The 17,747-nt window shown below is 36.0% G+C and overlaps 1 protein-coding gene across 5 annotated transcripts in view; it reads left to right on the top strand.

The window, feature by feature from the left end:
- Positions 1–17,747, top strand: part of evi5l (ecotropic viral integration site 5 like) — a 62,209-nt gene that overhangs the window by 32,095 nt on the left and 12,367 nt on the right. For 2 of the 5 annotated variants that reach the window (XM_048196538.1, XM_048196539.1), the window contains exons 8-19: positions 360–449; positions 555–652; positions 767–827; positions 1,290–1,343; positions 1,834–1,866; positions 2,446–2,586; positions 7,103–7,219; positions 7,473–7,613; positions 7,900–8,064; positions 10,360–10,506; positions 11,075–11,170; positions 11,489–11,584. In XM_048196538.1, coding sequence (XP_048052495.1) covers positions 360–449; positions 555–652; positions 767–827; positions 1,290–1,343; positions 1,834–1,866; positions 2,446–2,586; positions 7,103–7,219; positions 7,473–7,613; positions 7,900–8,064; positions 10,360–10,506; positions 11,075–11,170; positions 11,489–11,584 — 1,239 coding nt within the window. Of the gene's footprint in view, positions 1–359; positions 450–554; positions 653–766; positions 828–1,289; positions 1,344–1,833; positions 1,867–2,445; positions 2,587–7,102; positions 7,220–7,472; positions 7,614–7,899; positions 8,065–10,359; positions 10,507–11,074; positions 11,171–11,488; positions 11,585–15,380; positions 15,663–17,747 lie in introns of all 5 variants that reach the window. The other 3 variants (XM_048196540.1, XM_048196536.1, XM_048196537.1) reach the window with 3 other exon arrangements.

Below are 17,747 nucleotides of genomic sequence, written 5' to 3'. Positions count from 1 at the left end.
CATGCGTGTTACTGACTTGGCTGTGTGCTTTATGAACACAATGTTCCTAGAAGTTAGCAAAATCTGAAAAACTTAGTTCTGGGGACCTTCTCAAAAGGAAAAATGCTTGTTGTAGGGTTGCATTGTGTCTTAATCAGACTAAACATGCTTTAGTATACTATCTAAAATGCAAAGTTTTGTTTGAGTATTAAAGTCAATAATATGGCAAGAGTAAAGTCAGTGAAAGACAAGCAATATCGTGTGCAGAATTGGGGGTTGTAAAAACTTATTAGAAACAATACATGAATATATTAGAATGTGGATATTTGCTGTAGTTGTTAGTCTATGATTATATGAATACTGTGTGCTGTTTTTTTCAGGGTTTGGAGATCATATTCCGAGTTGGAATAGCGATATTGCAGTACAACCAGACAGACCTCATACAGCTAGATATGGAAGGAATGTCACAGGTTAGGAGAAAATCATCTCCTTCATGAACATTGATACGTTATACATGGAACAACACAAACAACGGCAGTATTTTAACTGATGTTTGTTAAATATTCTCACCACAGCACTTTCAGAAGGTGATTCCACATCAGTTTGATAGCTGCCCGGATAAACTTATCCTACGGGCCTATCAGGTCAAATACAATCCCAAGAGAATGAAAAAGTGAGTGATTTGTTTATCATTATACGATATACGATAAATAAATGTTATTATGATAATAAAGACAAAGATTTGTTTTTTCTCTAGATTCTTCTCAATAATGCTTTTCATTCACAGATTAGAAAAGGAATACACCACCATTAAGAACAAAGAGATGGAAGAACAGATTGAGATTAAGGTTTGTAAACCTGGATTTGGTGCAACTTTGTAGATTGCATTTGTATGCGCATGTTTTACCTAATGATATTTTATTTGAACTTCTTTAAGAATTACATTTAAATTACACAAAGAATGTATGACTTTACTTTTGTGAAATGCCCCGTCTGGGGTTTAAATTATATTAAATTATCCATAAAGAGTGTCATTTACTTATAAATAAGAGCTCCACTGGGAGTTGTGTGCGTGAACATGAATGCTTGCACGTAGTGAGCACGATGAAATAATTATAACATCAAACTGTATAATTGAGTTAACATTGTTATGCATATTTAATTAATAGCATGTGTTAACTGCAGTGTTGTTATTGTTAACTAAAAATCAAAATTTTTTCTGTGAATTAAAATTTTTATTTAATATTTTTATTCAATTTTATTCTGTTTAATCATTTGCATTTAAAAAAAAAAAACTTTCATTTTAACAGAGACTACGTACAGAAAATAGACTACTGAAGCAGAGGATTGAGACACTGGAGAAAGTGAGATGGTTTCTATCTTCTAAATGATGTGCATAAACCTAAAATAGCCCTGTTTAGTTTGTGTTTGAGTAAACCGTGTAGATATCTTTTTATTATGTGAATCATGTAAACTTTTAGAACATGTCGGTCTTTACTGAGGCTCAGCTGTTTTGCCTTCTTCTTGATAGTACATTTTTTGAAGTCTTATCTGTCTTATTTTTCTCTGCCTTCCTCTGTTGAAATTACTTCCCCACAATTTTCACCACAAACAAACTCATTCTGTTATACTCACTTTTTATACTTTTACAACCTTTCTCCACTTGTTTTTTCCTACTTAACTTTTAAAAACTTTCCCTTTCTTCTCTTCATGTGTGTCTATAATATTCAATTTTATCTTATCCTCTGTTTCTTTCCTTTTCCCTGTTCTTTCTGTCCCTGTTTTCAACCTTTTCTTTCTTCCCTCTGTATGCTTTCTTTCCTTTTTTCCTCTTCTTCTCTTGTGGTGTTGTAGGAGAGCGCTGCATTAGCAGACAGGTTGATTCAGGTACAGTACTGTCAAGCCAGCTGCTCACTAATCTCTCCTTCCTTTCCTCTTCTCATGGCTCAATCACATGCTTCTTCTCTTCAACCTTCCACAATTCCTCCTATAATCCACTCTTTCCTGCCTCTGCACTGCCTCCTCCACACTAATCTGAGAATGGGTCTGCTGCATGAAAAATGGTTATTTGTTTTTCTGTGTTTCCCATCACTGCCTTGACAGCACATTTATCTGTATGGCTGGAATAATGTCCCAGAGGTGCTCCAAGTGAAGGTTAACCCTGACACTCTATCCCGGCAGTGTAGCCTTGCATGTTGGATGTGGAAGCATAGGTGTGCATCAGGGTTCTGTATTAGGTCCGGTGGCATTTTTCATATTTTATCATGTAATTCATCCAATTCTAAAATTCAATGGGATTCTTTTGATTCTTGAATTGATCAGATTTCTTTGGTTTTATGACACTGAGGTATCATTGCATGTAGCCCCTCTCATTACCTTGACTGGAATGCCATACTTATCTCCCCTTAACCTTAAGTAAAGAGTCATCTCCCAAAAAAGAGATTTACTCCATTTCTCTTCTATCAGGGTCAGGTGACACGAGCCCAGGAGGCAGAGGAGAACTACGTTATTAAGCGTGAACTGGCTGTGGTTCGGCAGCAGTGTTATACAGCCAGTGAGAGTCTGGAAAAGGCTCAGGACACCATACGCGAACTTCAGCAACACAAGGTAACAGCAGATGCCTAGCTACAAGTTGAGTTGCGGTTCTGAGCGTATTTTTGCTGCACTCAGCTGACCTCAGCAAGAAATATTGATAAAATGCTACAAAACCCTTTTTATTGATACAGTCTTTTTAAATATAGGCTTTTATGAAGCTACATAAAATGACTGGAGTGAAATGCTCAGTGCCACAGCTCTGAAATGCTATCAGTGTGAAAGCACTGCAACACAGGCTTTTCATTCCAGTTACGCTTATACGTGCAGTGTGAAACAGACTTAACAATCACATCCATAGACCGAAAACAAAAAAAAGTTTTATTACTAGCTGAAAATCAGTTTAACTTCAGCCTTTTGAAGGTACCTACTATTAAATTAGCATTAAATTGGAAAGTGATACAGCATTTCCGGTTTATGAGGAAAGAATCTCTCTTTTATACAGATCATGTTGTTTCATGGAAATCTGAAGAAAGTCACATGGCATATGAACAGCTTTTTAATATTTTTAAACCATCATTATGTTTGCTGTACACATTTCTGCAGGCTATTCTTAGTCAAAAGAACTGCTTTCACACAGCAGAATTACCCTGAACTGGGTCACTGATAGGTCAGAGATTATTTTCTGGTAAGATTTATGAAAATGACTTGACTCTTTGAACCTATCATCGCATTTTAAAAGCTCACAGATTAGAAGAATGGATGCTAAAGCATCGCTATCTAACAGACGGGGTGTTTTGGAATTTTCGTTTTTTGTTTAAGTGTGAGTGAAAGGCATGTGTGAGAAGATGTCAGGGTGTGGTGTGTGTCATGTTGAGTGTGAGCCCAACATGTTTCACACTCAGAGCAACACTCCCTGGTCATATGTATTTTCCTGTGTTACACTCAGAATTGACCACCATTCCATAGTGGTGCTGATGTCAACAGAACTAGTGTACCATGCATAGTTAACAACTCGTTAACCGTTTTGTTTTTGTTTTTTTGTGATGACCATTGTCTTTCTCGCAGCATCATTTATGAAATGAGGCAGTCTCTGGCTATCTAGAACTCATGAAAACAATGAATATACATATTTATCACTACAAAGGAGTTCTGGAGGAAAAAAATTTAATGATTACCTTCTGATGGTAAATTTTTCACTGTTTAAACCAACACAAGTTTACAAATCAGTATGATTGTGGTTATTGTTCTTACGATTCAGTGTAAACCATGTAATGTTGCAGTTGTCAAAAGTTGTCTGTTGACAAAAATTGAGAAGTTGTCCAGTTGTTTTATTTACTCTCAAAGCCATTTTATTCCTCATATTTGGCAAAAAAATTCTCACATATCACTTATTTTAGATCATTTATTGAATTGTTTTAAAGAAATATCAATTTCATGATACTTATAATAAAAAAAAACACTCACTAGTTTAGATCTGACAGGGATTTAGTATGTTTAAGGGTGAGTTTTTCTGTTACTTATTCGACCTAAATCTGATTAATCTGGTTTCATTACCTGGAGCAAAGGGGCTCACTGTGGTTGACATGAAATGTTATTTGTGGTCTGTTTCACATCCTATTTTAAAACACACACACACACACATATATTTTATATATATATGTGTATATATATATATATATATATATATATATATATATATATATATATATATATATATATGTATATGTATATGTGTGTGTGTGTGTATGTGTGTGTGTATATATATATATATATATATATATATATATATACACACACACACACATATTCACAAAATATTCACCTATATAATTTCATTTTAGCGTTCACTGAAATGTTGTAAGTGGAGTCTGGATTTTTGGCAGCACTTGTTTTCTCTTGTGAAAAGTTCATTTCCGCTGCAATTTGCTGTTTGGAAAGGAAAGCATTTGGTTTTTAGCTAAGAGTCCAGTCCTTCTGCTAGCACTTTTCAAGTAAACAGAGGTAGAATGAGCGAGAGACTTTGTGATTGACACATCTGAGTAATACGGGTATGATGAAGTGACTGGAAGTCTGGAGGAAGGTAAGAAAAACAGAAGTAAAAGTCCGTGGGAACTAGTGTTCACACAAGTCTCCAGGGCAGGCCACAGCCCCCTCTGGTAGGCCACAGTATATGCACACCGTACACAGCAGAAGCACACTCACATCAACACTGCTGCTTCAGTGATAGATAATGCTAAAATTATCTAAAAATTTCCAGAAGCACATCTGTTTCTCTGAGTAGAAATTCTGTAGACTTACAGAATGACTGTTTGTTTTTCATACTTAATCTTAAATTTCTTTGGAAATGCAAAAGAGGCTATAATTGTTGTTCTATGACATAAGGGTCTAGAGGCCATATGTTACAGTAATTTTACCACGTTTTTAGGCACTAACACTTAGCCTTGATAGTCTTATCACTTTAATAGAATGGTAACAACAGCGATATTACTATAACACCAGTAATATAATATATATTCTTCCACTAAGTAATACAGTTCATTAGTCTGACTGTAGGCTGATCATGGTTACAAAGCAACATAGATTTTTCTTCAATAAAAAGTTGATCCATAAATCAAGCCACCCAACTGTGGAAAAAGAAATCTATGAACATTACAAAAAAGATTACAAGACTTACAGTACTGTGCAAAAGTCTTAGGCACGTCAGAATTTTCACCCCCCAAAAAAGGTTTTAAGCCAGTTATTTATATCTTTTGCTGTAGAGTGTCAATAGGAAATATCCGTTCACATTTCCAAACATTCATTTTGCCATTAATTGTAATAATCCAGTGAGATTTTTGAATACACATGGACAACAACAGGTGCTCCACACAGTGATCTGATCTCACCATCATCGAATCCATCTGTGATTACATGAAGAAACATGTGAAACTGAGACAAACTAAATCCAGCTTGAAGAAACCTGCCTGCAAAGATACAGTACTGTGAAGAGTTTTAGGCACTTGTGTAAAAATGCTGTAAAGTGAGGATGTTTTTAAAAAATACTGGTATAAATTGATTTTATCAATTAACTAATTAACTAAATCAAAACAGTATTTTGTGTGACCACCCTTTGCATTTAAAACAGCTCTTGTCCAGGTACACTTAGGTACACATTTTTCAGGTAGCTTTGGAGGCAGGTTTCTTAAAATCTCTTGGAGACACGGCCACAGTTCTTCTGGATTTGGTTTGTCTCAGTTTCATATGTTTCTTCATGTAATCACAGATGGATTTGATGATGGTGAGCTCTGATCTCCATGTGGAGCACCGGCTTTTATCAGTCTTATTGTGTATTCAAAAATCTCACTGGATTATTACAATTAATGGCAAAATGAATGTTTGGAAATGTGAACGGATATTTCCTATTGACACACTACAGCAAAAGATATAAATAACTGGCTTAAAACCTTTTTTGGGGGGTGAAAATACTGACGTGCCTAAGACTTTTGCACAGTACTGTAGTTCAACTAAAAATGAAAATTCTTTCATCATTTACTCACCCTCATGTTGTTCCAAACCCGTAAGACTTTGTTCATCTTCGGAAAACAAATGAAGATCTTTTTAATAAAATCTGAGCAATTTCTGTTTCTCTATTGACAGCTACGCAACTACCACTTTGATGCTTAAAATTTAATAAAAAGATCGTAAAACTAATCCATATGAATCGGTTTAGTCCAAATTTTCTGAAGAGGCGCGATCACTTTATAATGAACAGATTGAGGCTTTTATTCACACCTTGATCAGCGAACAAACAGATGCTCAACTGAACCTGAATGAAGCTTGATGAATTTGGAACGACATGAGGGTGAGTAATTAATGACAGAATTTTCATTTTGGGGTGATATCCTTATAATAATGAATATTGACTGAATACAGGGCTTGAATTTCGGTGTGGGATTGCATGTATTGCGCATAATTTTACTCATTCCCTCCGATTTTGTGCTCACACCCAAAGTGCGTGCACATAAAGCTGCCTCTCAGTACTATAGCTCTTAAACAATACACAAAATAATGTCAAAATGCCGGTCTTGTCACGTAAACACAATAAGTTATATTTTAAGTGAAAGTAAAGTGTTGAGAAAGAAAATGCATGTGTAACAGTATAATGGATCGGTGTTTCAGATCTTAAAGTGACAGCAGCCTAATAAACCTGCTGCTAAATCATGGCAGATAATGTTAAAAATATCTCTATGGCAGTTTTTCCCCATGATAACGATGTCAAAATTGTGGCCAGTGAAAATGTTGAGTGACTAGTAACTTTAGAAAACAACTAGCCACAGTGGCTGTTGAGCAAAAAAGTTTGTCAAGCCCTGTATAAAAATAAATAAGTAGTATGAGCTTGCCGTGATCATCATTTGCAAAGCTACATGGGAGCAGTTCTGGAAGTAAAAATCTGTATTCCATACAGACATCCCCTTTTTGTACAGTTAAGCTTAATTTTGTTGTTCAAAATGCTTATGTCTGATTCTGATATACCCTGATGTAATGGCAGCCATTATAACCTAATCTGCACTCACCAATGTTTCAATCCATTTTGTCTTTCTGTCTGTAGTATACAGAGGAGTTTGTGAGTGGGCTGCAGACTCAGCTGGAACAGTCTCGTCTACAGGAGGCAGAACTACTCGGTGCTCTGAAAGAAATGCAGGACAAAGTGCTCGATCTGGAGAAGGTATGTGCGTTTGTGTCTTTGACTTTTTAGTCAGAATTGTCAAGTATGAAAAGGAAAAATGCTTATGCACCAGTGGTAATGATTAGATCACCAGTGGCGATGATACGGCTGATATGGCTTGTGGACGCACAAGTGATAAGTGAAAAAATATTTTGAATTGTATGAAAAAAAAAAATTGTATTCTATCACCACTTTTTAGTACTAACTGGTACGGAAGTATAGTACTTAAGGGAATATTGTCTGTGTATTGTAGAGGAACAGCTCTCTGCCTGATGAAATTAATGTAGCTCAGCTGCAGGAGGAGCTAAAGCTGGTGAAACTGAGAGAGCAGGAGACTCTACGTTCCTTCAGAGAGATGCAAGAGGCCGTTACTGATCTCAACCACTGCTGGCAGGTGCAGAATCTCTATAGAACCCTACTGAACTCTACAGTCTACACAACTCTACTGATCTTTACACAGTTGGTCTAAATTCTGTCCAAATCCTCTGAACTCTTGACAAAATTTTACTACATTGGCTTTTTCATTTGTCGATTGTTTTGACTTTCATAAAAAAAGTATGAATTTCTGTAAGGCAGGAATTCTTTCCCATTCTCCCCCATTTCATTAATTTATTGGTCCCTCTACATGTCCTCAAATCTAAGTCTTTGCAAATGCAAATCAAAAAATTTTTTTGTGACAGAACCATACGTCTCGTGGAGGAGGAGGAGGCCATTGGAAAGAGTCTCCTAAGAAGATTGCGTTGAATGAGCTGCAGGATAAACTGATGAGTTTGAGACTGCGAGAGGCTCAGGGTCAGGCTGAACTCAAAGAGGTCAAACTTAAAAACCTGCAGCTGGAGAGCCAGGTTAGAACTACACTGCCCATATCAGTGATGTTTTTTTAAATTATTTATTTCTTTTTACATTTAGATTATGTTTGCCATCATCTAATGCTCACTTAAAGTTTTAAAAACACTAATTTAATAACACTGTTAAAAAATTAATTTTTTAATGCTATATTTTATCTCTGCTGTAATGAGTATATCATTTTTAATGTATTATTTATTTATATATATTTTATAGAATTTTAGTTGATGATTTGTTGTCATTTTTAGTAGTTTTTTATGTCTCAATAGTTTTTTTTTTTTAAGTAGTTTTAGTTATTTTAACTTAAACTAAATGAAAATGAGAAATGTTGCCTTGGCAACTATCTCTAATATTAAAAAAATACATTTTTTTAATATTAGGGATGCATTAACTCAATTTCATTTTAACGGCACTAATTTTATTAACGCATGATTAATGCAGCGTGCATTTTCTGTTTGACCCGTGGCCTAGCCTGTAGTTGGAGAAATGGAGATGCAGCCATTGGGGCCGTTCACATGTCCAGTTTAAAAACGCATAAAAAAAGTGCAGCTGGAAAGCTCCTTCTATCCAAAGCGCTTGCACTCCCATCTGTCGTTGCTATGCAGCCGTGAATTGCGCTCTCCATGACGACAAGGAAGTTTCAGCAAAGGATAACCCCAATAGATTTCTAGCCCTTGCATTAGTTCTACTACTAGATATACAGTCAAACCAAAATTTATTCAGACACCTTGAACATTTCGTTCATTAATACAGTTTATTCACTATAGTTTAAAAAAAATGGTAATAAAATATGACAAGATCTCAGAGTTAAACTGTGTCAGAAAAAAAATAATCTTAATTATGTGAGATAACACTAAAGCAAAACATGGTCAGGTCAAAGTGTCTGAATAATTTTTGGTTCCAAATTTTACTGGTAGTCCACTGTATGAAGAATTTTTGGGTATAATATGTCACAGTTTACTTTATTTTGCTATCCTCACTTACATAAATGAACTATAGTGTCCTGCACCCACTAGTAAAAATATATCAAAAATATTCAAAATGTCTGAATAATTTTTAGTTTGACTGTATTTATGGAGATGAGAAATAAAAACCCACACTGTACAGCTATGATCAGATGTTCGGCTGAGCTTTCGATGTTTTGTGACGGGGAAAAAAATGTAAAGATTACAGATAAAAATGTGCATTTAAGTTGCAATTAATCACGATTTAACTCATGACAATCATGCGATTAATCGCGATTAAATATATCACAATTAAATATTTTAATAGTTTGACACCCCTAATTTCAGTTAACATTTATTTTATTTCAATTAACAACATTTTTTTTGTTATGGTGTTAATTTTAGTTAGCGATAATAACCCTGGCCTATATATGGAATATGAAATGTAACAATGCATATAGCAATATAACATAGTATACAGTATACATGAAGCTACAGCTCTCTTGTAACAAATTAGTGTGTACTCTTAAGTAATCGTGCATGCATACTTATTTGTACATTAAACTTTTCATGTATGAATCATGACGCATCAGTTATGGCAGGTACACACTGCATGATTTGAGCCCCGATTTTCACTCGCCGACAGTTTTGTAACCGCTTACAAATGCCCGAAATCAGAGGCAAATCAGTGCTCGTTCATATGAGTGATAATCGCATAGTGTGTATTATCTCTATATAGCATGATATATTATCATGCTATATAAAGATATTTAGCATGCTAAATATCTGGACCTGTCTGCCTGAGTCATGCAGTGTAAAATATGCTTTGACTGGAAATTACATTAGCAACAACCTACAGCCAATGAGTAAGATAAGATACAGGGCAAGGATAAGTTCAGTGGGAAAAGTAGACCTGCAACAGAACATCAGCAAGCATTGCACTTGCAAGCAACCATTCTCTCTTCTTCATATTCTTCTTTTTTCTTTTTGTCATTTTCTTTGCAAGACATCTTGCAGGCTACTGTAACAGGAATTAATCCAGTCTCGCACAAGAACTCGTCTTTACGTTATTTCTAGCATCACTTCTTGTGTTTGTGTGTTTGGTTGTAAAACATAGTTTGTAGACCAGACAAAGTTGTCAGCAGTTCTTCCTATTGAAATGTTGTGTAATGTGTGACCCCCTGTCACCGATCCGTCGTGTAGCGTGAGAAGAACAGCAGTTTCACGACTTTGAAAATCGTGCAGTGTACCTGACATCAGTTGCACTTAAGTTTGTTGTTTTATTCAAAATTTAAGAGAAGGTGTAGTAACCAAACAAACACACATTAGCTTTTCTTCCTGTCTCCATAGAACCAGATCAACTGTAAACTAATCGGCAGACATGAGCAAGAGAGCGCCAGCCTGCAGGAGAGACTGCAGAATGCTCTTTCTCACAACAAAACACTACAAAGCCAGCTCAACGAAATGAAGAGAAAGCAGGCCGAGTCTGACTGCAAGGTACAAAGCATTCACAGTCATACAATAAAGGAAGGACAGATTATTACAGTATTACAAGCAGTAAATGGGAAGCGCAATCAATCAGTGCCATATCGGTTACTGCCTAACACGAGACATTTTTTAAATTTATTTAATGTGTTTTGACATTTAGATTACCTTCATCATTTAACGCTCACTTAATGTAACTAATTTTGAAAAACACTCTTAAATCTAAAAATAAACCATTTTTTCATGCTATAGTTTATCTTGCTGTAATGACTATATACACTTGTATCATTTACAATTATTCATTTTAGTTTTTAATGTTTTATTATTTATTTATTTATTTAGTCATAATAGTACAGAATTTTAATATATGCCTTTTATCGGTCATTAGTCATAACAGGAAATAATTATCACCTTATCAGTATTAGGCAGAATTTTAATATCAGTGCATTCCTAGTAAATAGACTTAGATAGACTACAACCAAAATTACATTTTAGGTTAATATATTAATTAGAAAGAAGGTTTTGTTTTTTTAGAAATGGTTTTGATTTCTATAAATAATTTAGCTGTCTTGCTTTTTAGAGCAAAGAAGAGGTGATGGCAGTGCGTCTAAGAGAAGCTGACAGCATGGCTGCTATGGCTGAACTCCGGCAAAAGATAGCCGAGCTAGAAATACAGGTGAGAAATACAGGCCTACATTGCAACATAGGTGTGATAACCGTGTCTACTTGACTATTTAACAGAAGTTGTATTTCCTGCCAGTTGATATAATGCACATTTTATGTTTTAGAGTAAAAATTAGCAGTAAGTGAACAATGTTGTTTACATCTCATTAAATAAATGCAAATATCAGTATTACATTGGCTATAGAAAAAGCTCTCTCAATATTGGAAAATATTGGTTGACCACCAAGTGTGTGTGTGTGTGTGTGTGTGTGTTACATATTGGTTTGTTTTCTATGTATATTCAATGTAAATGTGTGTGCATTGCCCACAGAAAGAGGAAGGACTGATCCAAGGTCAGCTGAATCACTCGGACTCCAAACAGTATATAACTCAACTGAGGCAGCAGATCGCCGAACTCAAGAATGAGGTGAGGTTTTCAAAAACCAACACACACACGTACATGCACTAGTATGCAAGCTCAGCTGCTATCTCTCACAATCTTTGCACTTGCATCATAATCTGCGATCAGAAAAAAGTCCATAACTTTAAAAAAAAACTACATTATTTATCCCCAAGTACTACACAAACCTGGTTTCTCCTTTTCTTAAAAAGGCACATTTACATTTATTTCTATTAGTATGGCTCTTTTATGCCCCGGTTTCACAGACAGGGCTTGGCCTAAGCCAGGATTAGGCCTTAGTTTAATTAGGATATTTAAGTAGCTTTTATAAACATACACTAGAAATAAAACATTACTGGTGTTCATCTTTAGACAAAACAATGGCAGTGACATATTTTAAGATATGTCTGTGCAAGTTACTTTCAGTTAAAACAGCTCAAACATGCATTTTAGTCTGGGACTAGCTTAAAGTCAATTCTGAGAATTCTTTCTAAACACTTTATAAATGTTACAAATGTATTGCTGAAACACATTACAAAGACTGTGAATTGTGTAATGCTTAATTGTGAAGTTTTTCACCAAGTCTCTGCTCAGGATTTTTTGGGGCGGAGCTAAAACGGGGGTCTGATGACGCGCTTGGACCCCCGAGCACAGCCCCTCCCCTAACACTATATAACTGTAGATGATGCGCCCCCTCTAACTCTACAGCGGTTCACTCGCTCAATCTCGAGTGTCATTACAGTTATAAAGCCCTCTCGCGGCACCGTCATTTGTCGACTCGACAACAGTCGGCAGTTCGTGCCCACCAATGAGTGTAAGTTGCCGAGTTTGCTTATGTTATAATTAGTAGGTAGTCCACAGTAACTACTAAAATTTGCAACCCTCTAAATGATTCTTTTTATATGCATCAGTATGATTGACTCATTATCAGACTCAAGTCAGTTGAGACGGCAGCTCTTTCAGCGCCGACAGCGGACACGCCCCCAGCGTTTGAGAGCAGATAGCGCTGCCTATATTTTCGAGATTTTGATAACTTATTTCATTTACTTGCAGATTTTTTTTAATCATTCAAATTTGGCTGGGTGGTTAATAACACATTTTTCTGCGGTGTGACAAACTCAGAACACATACTTTAAAATGACTTTACAGGAACTTTGTCTGTGAAATGGGGGGGTATATGTTTTATAGTCTGCACTTTGCCACCATTTTTCTTAGTACGCTCCATGAGCGGTAACCTGTCTACTTCATTTTGGAGTGGTATTGTAGTGCTTTTCTTGGCATCAGGGACCCTCCCTAACCACAATAAAAACCACTCGAAAATCTTTTTCCCCATTCCCCCCATATGCCCTCACACACACAGGCGGCTTTGATGGTTTGATACTGTGGTGCTTTACCCACGCACCCAGTCACAACCCGGTCTCACGCACTTCATGTGATGATCTTGCTCATTTGTAGAAAAACCTTTCGTGACAGGGGGGTGTGAGAGTGTGTTGACATTCTCTTTCTCTTGTATTTATTTCCCTCCCTTTCACCTCTCTGTTCATGTATCACTTCGTCTTTCATCTCTCATTTTCATCCCTCTTTTCGTTCTGATTTTGTCATCACCACTCACGTTTCCTCTCACTCGATTACTTTGCTTGTGTCAGTGTTTACATACAAATGTGAAGTGATTATGCTCCAGTTTCATGGTTACTGTAATCACTGTGTTGAGATGCATTGTGGGCGCTTTCAAAGGACAGATTTTACATCAGCATTTTACGTTCTCATATTCAGCCATGAAATCAGGTCACCATATGTTCTGTAGTGCCAAAGATTTACAATCATTTTCCATCAAAACACAAGGTGATTGTGTTTTTATTTTATTTTTTTATTTTTGTACTTTAACAGTGTTAAATAACTGGTAAATATTATAATTGAGGTAAATGTCTCAGTTTCAGTGCTGTACTAACTAGCTAATACCATAATTTACCAACTTTTACATGAAATGCCAATGAATTAATCAAATTATGTACAATTAATCACACACATCAATATTTACACAGAAAATTTAAATAATTCAAAACAAGTAATTAATTGTATTTATAGTGGCTGACAAATACATTGAATAAACATTGCAAAAAGGGGGGTTTAGGTAGCAATATATGTCAATACATTGTTTTATTTCCACGTCATTGAACATAAACCAGTCACTAGCATGCAGTTCACAACCATCAGTTTGTCTAAGGTCATCCACATATTTATTTATTTTGTACATATGTCAATGGACGTTCTTCGTACTTTGTCACATCTTGCAGGTTTTTACCATTTCAGAACTGAATGTGCTTTTCATTAACGTGTACTTTTAAAAATCTCGGTGATGTCCTAATTCGGAAGTGCTGTGCACTGACTTTTGCTCTGTGGTTTTGGCTGAAACGAGATCAACCAGACAGAGGAAGTGAGAGGTGGGGCTTGTGTAGATGATTGTCTCAGGAAGCTTTTCCATTGGTTAACCACAGCCCCTCCCACTCCTTCACTCACAAATTGCTAAAGAACTTATTGGGAAACCCATGACGTTTCAGATCTGAGATTTTAGCATAATACCTGTTTCAGGCTCTCACGAATGTTAGGACACACACGCAATCACACTCACTTAGGCTCACTGACTCAGAAGGGAAGATCTGAAATGAGAGCAAAAAATTGTGGTCCATTTCTGTCACGCAAGAAAATCCACTGTCTACGTGATTCACACACATTCACAGTCGCGAAATATATTCACCAAGGCACCTGTAGATTTAAACGTACGAATGGTACCACAAAAGTTACATGTCAAAACAAACATGAAAAAAAAGATCAATATGGAGGCAGATTAGGTTAAAAAATACTTGTAGATGAAAACATATAGGTAAATAGATAAAACCACTTAATTCCAATTAAAATTAAACACACATCTTCTATAGTGCTTCTTTCAGTGTAAAAATTGATCATATCATTTACAGAGAAATAACAGTGACAAACTGATCTTAATCATATCTCATGGGTGTATTTGATAAGCAGTACTTAAATTCTAGATCAGCACACACTGGAAACCGCCACTTGTTGCTATGGAAACATACCCACCAAAATCTGATTAATTGGGGTAAATGCGGTATGTTGTGTGCCTTTAATTGTCAATTTTTTTATTTTACAGATAATTAAAGAAATTGCAATTTGATTCTCAGAAAATAAACTACAAACTCATGTTATGAACATTTTCAGATTTAACCTTTTTTTTTTTTTTTTTTTTTAATCGGGTCAAAAGTGTGTCAGTGATTTATTTTATTATTGTTATGAAAAAATTGCATCACTTTCATAGTGTATGTTGTGTTTTGGATGCTTACCAGGGTTTTTAATTAGTTTAAATAAGTAAGTTTCCATGTGTTGGTACCGCTTCATTCAGATACTACTATTATAGTTTTTATTAATATTTTATATAATATCCATTTTCATTTTAACGTTTAGTAATTATGTTATGCACTTTTTTTGTCTATAGTTCTTATTAATTTTTGTTTTAGTTTTTAGATATTTTAGTACATAATGTTAAACTAAATGAAAATAAAGTTTTAAATACGTTTTTAAGGTTTTTTTATATATATTTGATTTAATTTCAGTTTATTTTAAAGCAATTTTTATTTTATTTACATTTTTTTTATGGTTTTAGTTTTCATTTCAATTAACTGTAATAACCCTGGCTTGACAGGCACTAGTCCAGCATAAACCACCCTGGTCCTTTCTGCAGGGCTGTGTATTTGTAAGAATGTTTTCTGAAATATGGGAATTGTCAACCCCCTTCTCTTGAACATTTTAGATCAGGCAGCTGCGTGGACAGCCCTCCAAGTTCCAGAATACCGGTGGTGGTGCTTATCAGGACCTATGTTTGGAAAGCCCAGCGTCTGCAGAAGGCGATTACCTCAGTTCAGACGAGGACCCTCTTCAGAGCCACCTGCCTGTGACCGCCCTGTATCCGCATCACTCGTCACCTCGTCTGGACAGTCAAGGCAGCTCGGACAGCGACGGGGAGGAAAGGAACACCATTCAAAACCCCTGCCAAGACCCTCTGCCTAACCAGCAGCAGCTTTACCCGGGCATGGTGTGTGCTGAAGGACTTGAGAACTGAGATTCCTTGAAACTGTGGGACAAGGAGAATGGAAAACTTTAAAAAAGGACAAAATTAGACTGCGCAAAATGCACACATATATAGCGTGAGAGAGAGATTATGTACATTCACCCAAAATCTGTCAGAGGTAGGGCAGGAAACTGAAGCATAGATCAACACTCTCATAGAATACGTCTCCCTCACTCTAGCTGTGTCCGAAATCTGAAAAAACGCCACCTTTACTGGCACTATATGAAAATACGAGGGCACCAAGACATGTCCGAATCCAATGTTTGCCTTCCATCTGTTCGACTTACAATATTGCCACAATCCTGTGCATTTGAATTGGCGGTTCGTGAATAAAATGACAAGATTAGAAATGCAAAAATTCATAATTCTGCGTTTTAGTCACACAATTATGTCTTTGGTTTATGTCTAAACTTCACTTGAATTTGTTTTAGATCATTAGGCGTGACGTTCGGTGTCTTGGAAGCTGGCCTGAAACTAGTTTCCTAAGGCGGTACGTTCATACAAATACATGGCAGCTGCTTTCGGTTTCGGACACAGCCTCTGTGTGTCTCTCTCTCTCTCTTTCTCTGCCTTTCTCTCTCTTTTACTGTCTTTTTGTTAGTGTGTCTGTTGCGCTACATGTAATTCCTAAATGTATTGTATTCCCAGGACTGAACTTGGAGTTCTGTGTAACATATACCAACACACACAGAGGTCAAACTGTTCTCCTCTCAGAGTGCCAAAAAGTTCGGTAATTTTTGCCATCTGAGACTACCTCTAAGGGTGCTTTCACATTTGCCTGGTCCGAACCTTAGTTTGATTGCTCCTCACGACACAGGAGAAGGCCTCAAAATGCTCGTTTTACTTTTATATAATGGTTTTTGAAACTTTGGTTTTGTTTTCGAAGCATCAGCACATACCGACACTTGCGTCTATCTGCCGCAAATGTTTTAAAGAATGCGGGAGTCTATTTCTGCTGAGTTTTGAGATATGAAGATATACTTTTGCAGTGCATCAGTCACGCTTGTCAGGAAGGTGAGTGGAAACACACACAAACACAAAAGTGCATCCCAGTTCGCATACTTGTGCACTATTCTGTGCTGTTTTTTCCTAAAAGAAAATGTACACTTTAAAGGATTAGTTCACTTTTAAACAAAATTTTCATGATAATTTACTCACTCCCATGTTATCCAAGATGTTCATGTCCTTCTTTCTTCAGTCGAAAAGAAATTAAGGTTTTTGATTAAAACATTCCAGTATTTTTCTCCATGGACTTCAATGGGCACCAAATGGTTGAAGGTCAAAATTACAGTTTCATTGCAGCTTCAAAGCGTTCTACACGATCCCAGATGAGAAATAATGGTCTTATCTAGAGAAACCATCACTTATTTTCTGAAAATAAATTAAAATTATATACATTTTAACCATAAATGCTCATCTTGAAGTAGCGCTCTTCTTCTTCTCTATTAGAATTCCGGCAGTGTTGACACTGCTAAGCGTATTACTGCCCTCCACAGGCCAAAGTTTGAACTAATCGTTATATACTATTGAACTAGCATATTGTATATGACAATTTAGTTCAAACTTTGACCTGTGGAGGGCAGTAATACACTTAGCAGTGTCTACACTGCTGGAATTCAAATAGAGAAGAAGAGAGCTAGTTCAAGATGAGCATTTATGGTTAAAATGTATACATGGTTTTTTTTTTTTTTTTTTTTTTTTTTTTTTTTTAAATGAGCAATGGTTTCTCTAGATAAGACCCTTATTTCTCATCTGGGATCGTGTAGAACGCTTTGAAGCTGCAGTGAAACTAATTTTGACCTTCAACTGTTTGGTGCCCATTGAAGTCCACTATATGGAAAAAAAAAACCTGGAATGTTTTCATCAAAAACTTTAATTTCTTTTCAACTGAAGAAAGAAAGACATGGACATCTTGGATGACATGGGAGTGAGTAAATTATCAGGAAAAGTTTATTTAAAACTGGACTAATCCTTTAATTAACTGAAAAAAAAAGTGTGGAATGTTGGACGCTTAATGCACTCAACTGTCGCAGCTTTAATTACATAGCG

The sequence above is a fragment of the Megalobrama amblycephala genome, linkage group LG7 (genome assembly GCF_018812025.1).
Source record: "Megalobrama amblycephala isolate DHTTF-2021 linkage group LG7, ASM1881202v1, whole genome shotgun sequence".
NCBI lineage: Eukaryota > Metazoa > Chordata > Actinopteri > Cypriniformes > Xenocyprididae > Megalobrama > Megalobrama amblycephala.
The sequence above is the reverse complement of the archived record's forward strand: the minus strand, read 5'-3'. Positions and strand labels throughout refer to the sequence as shown.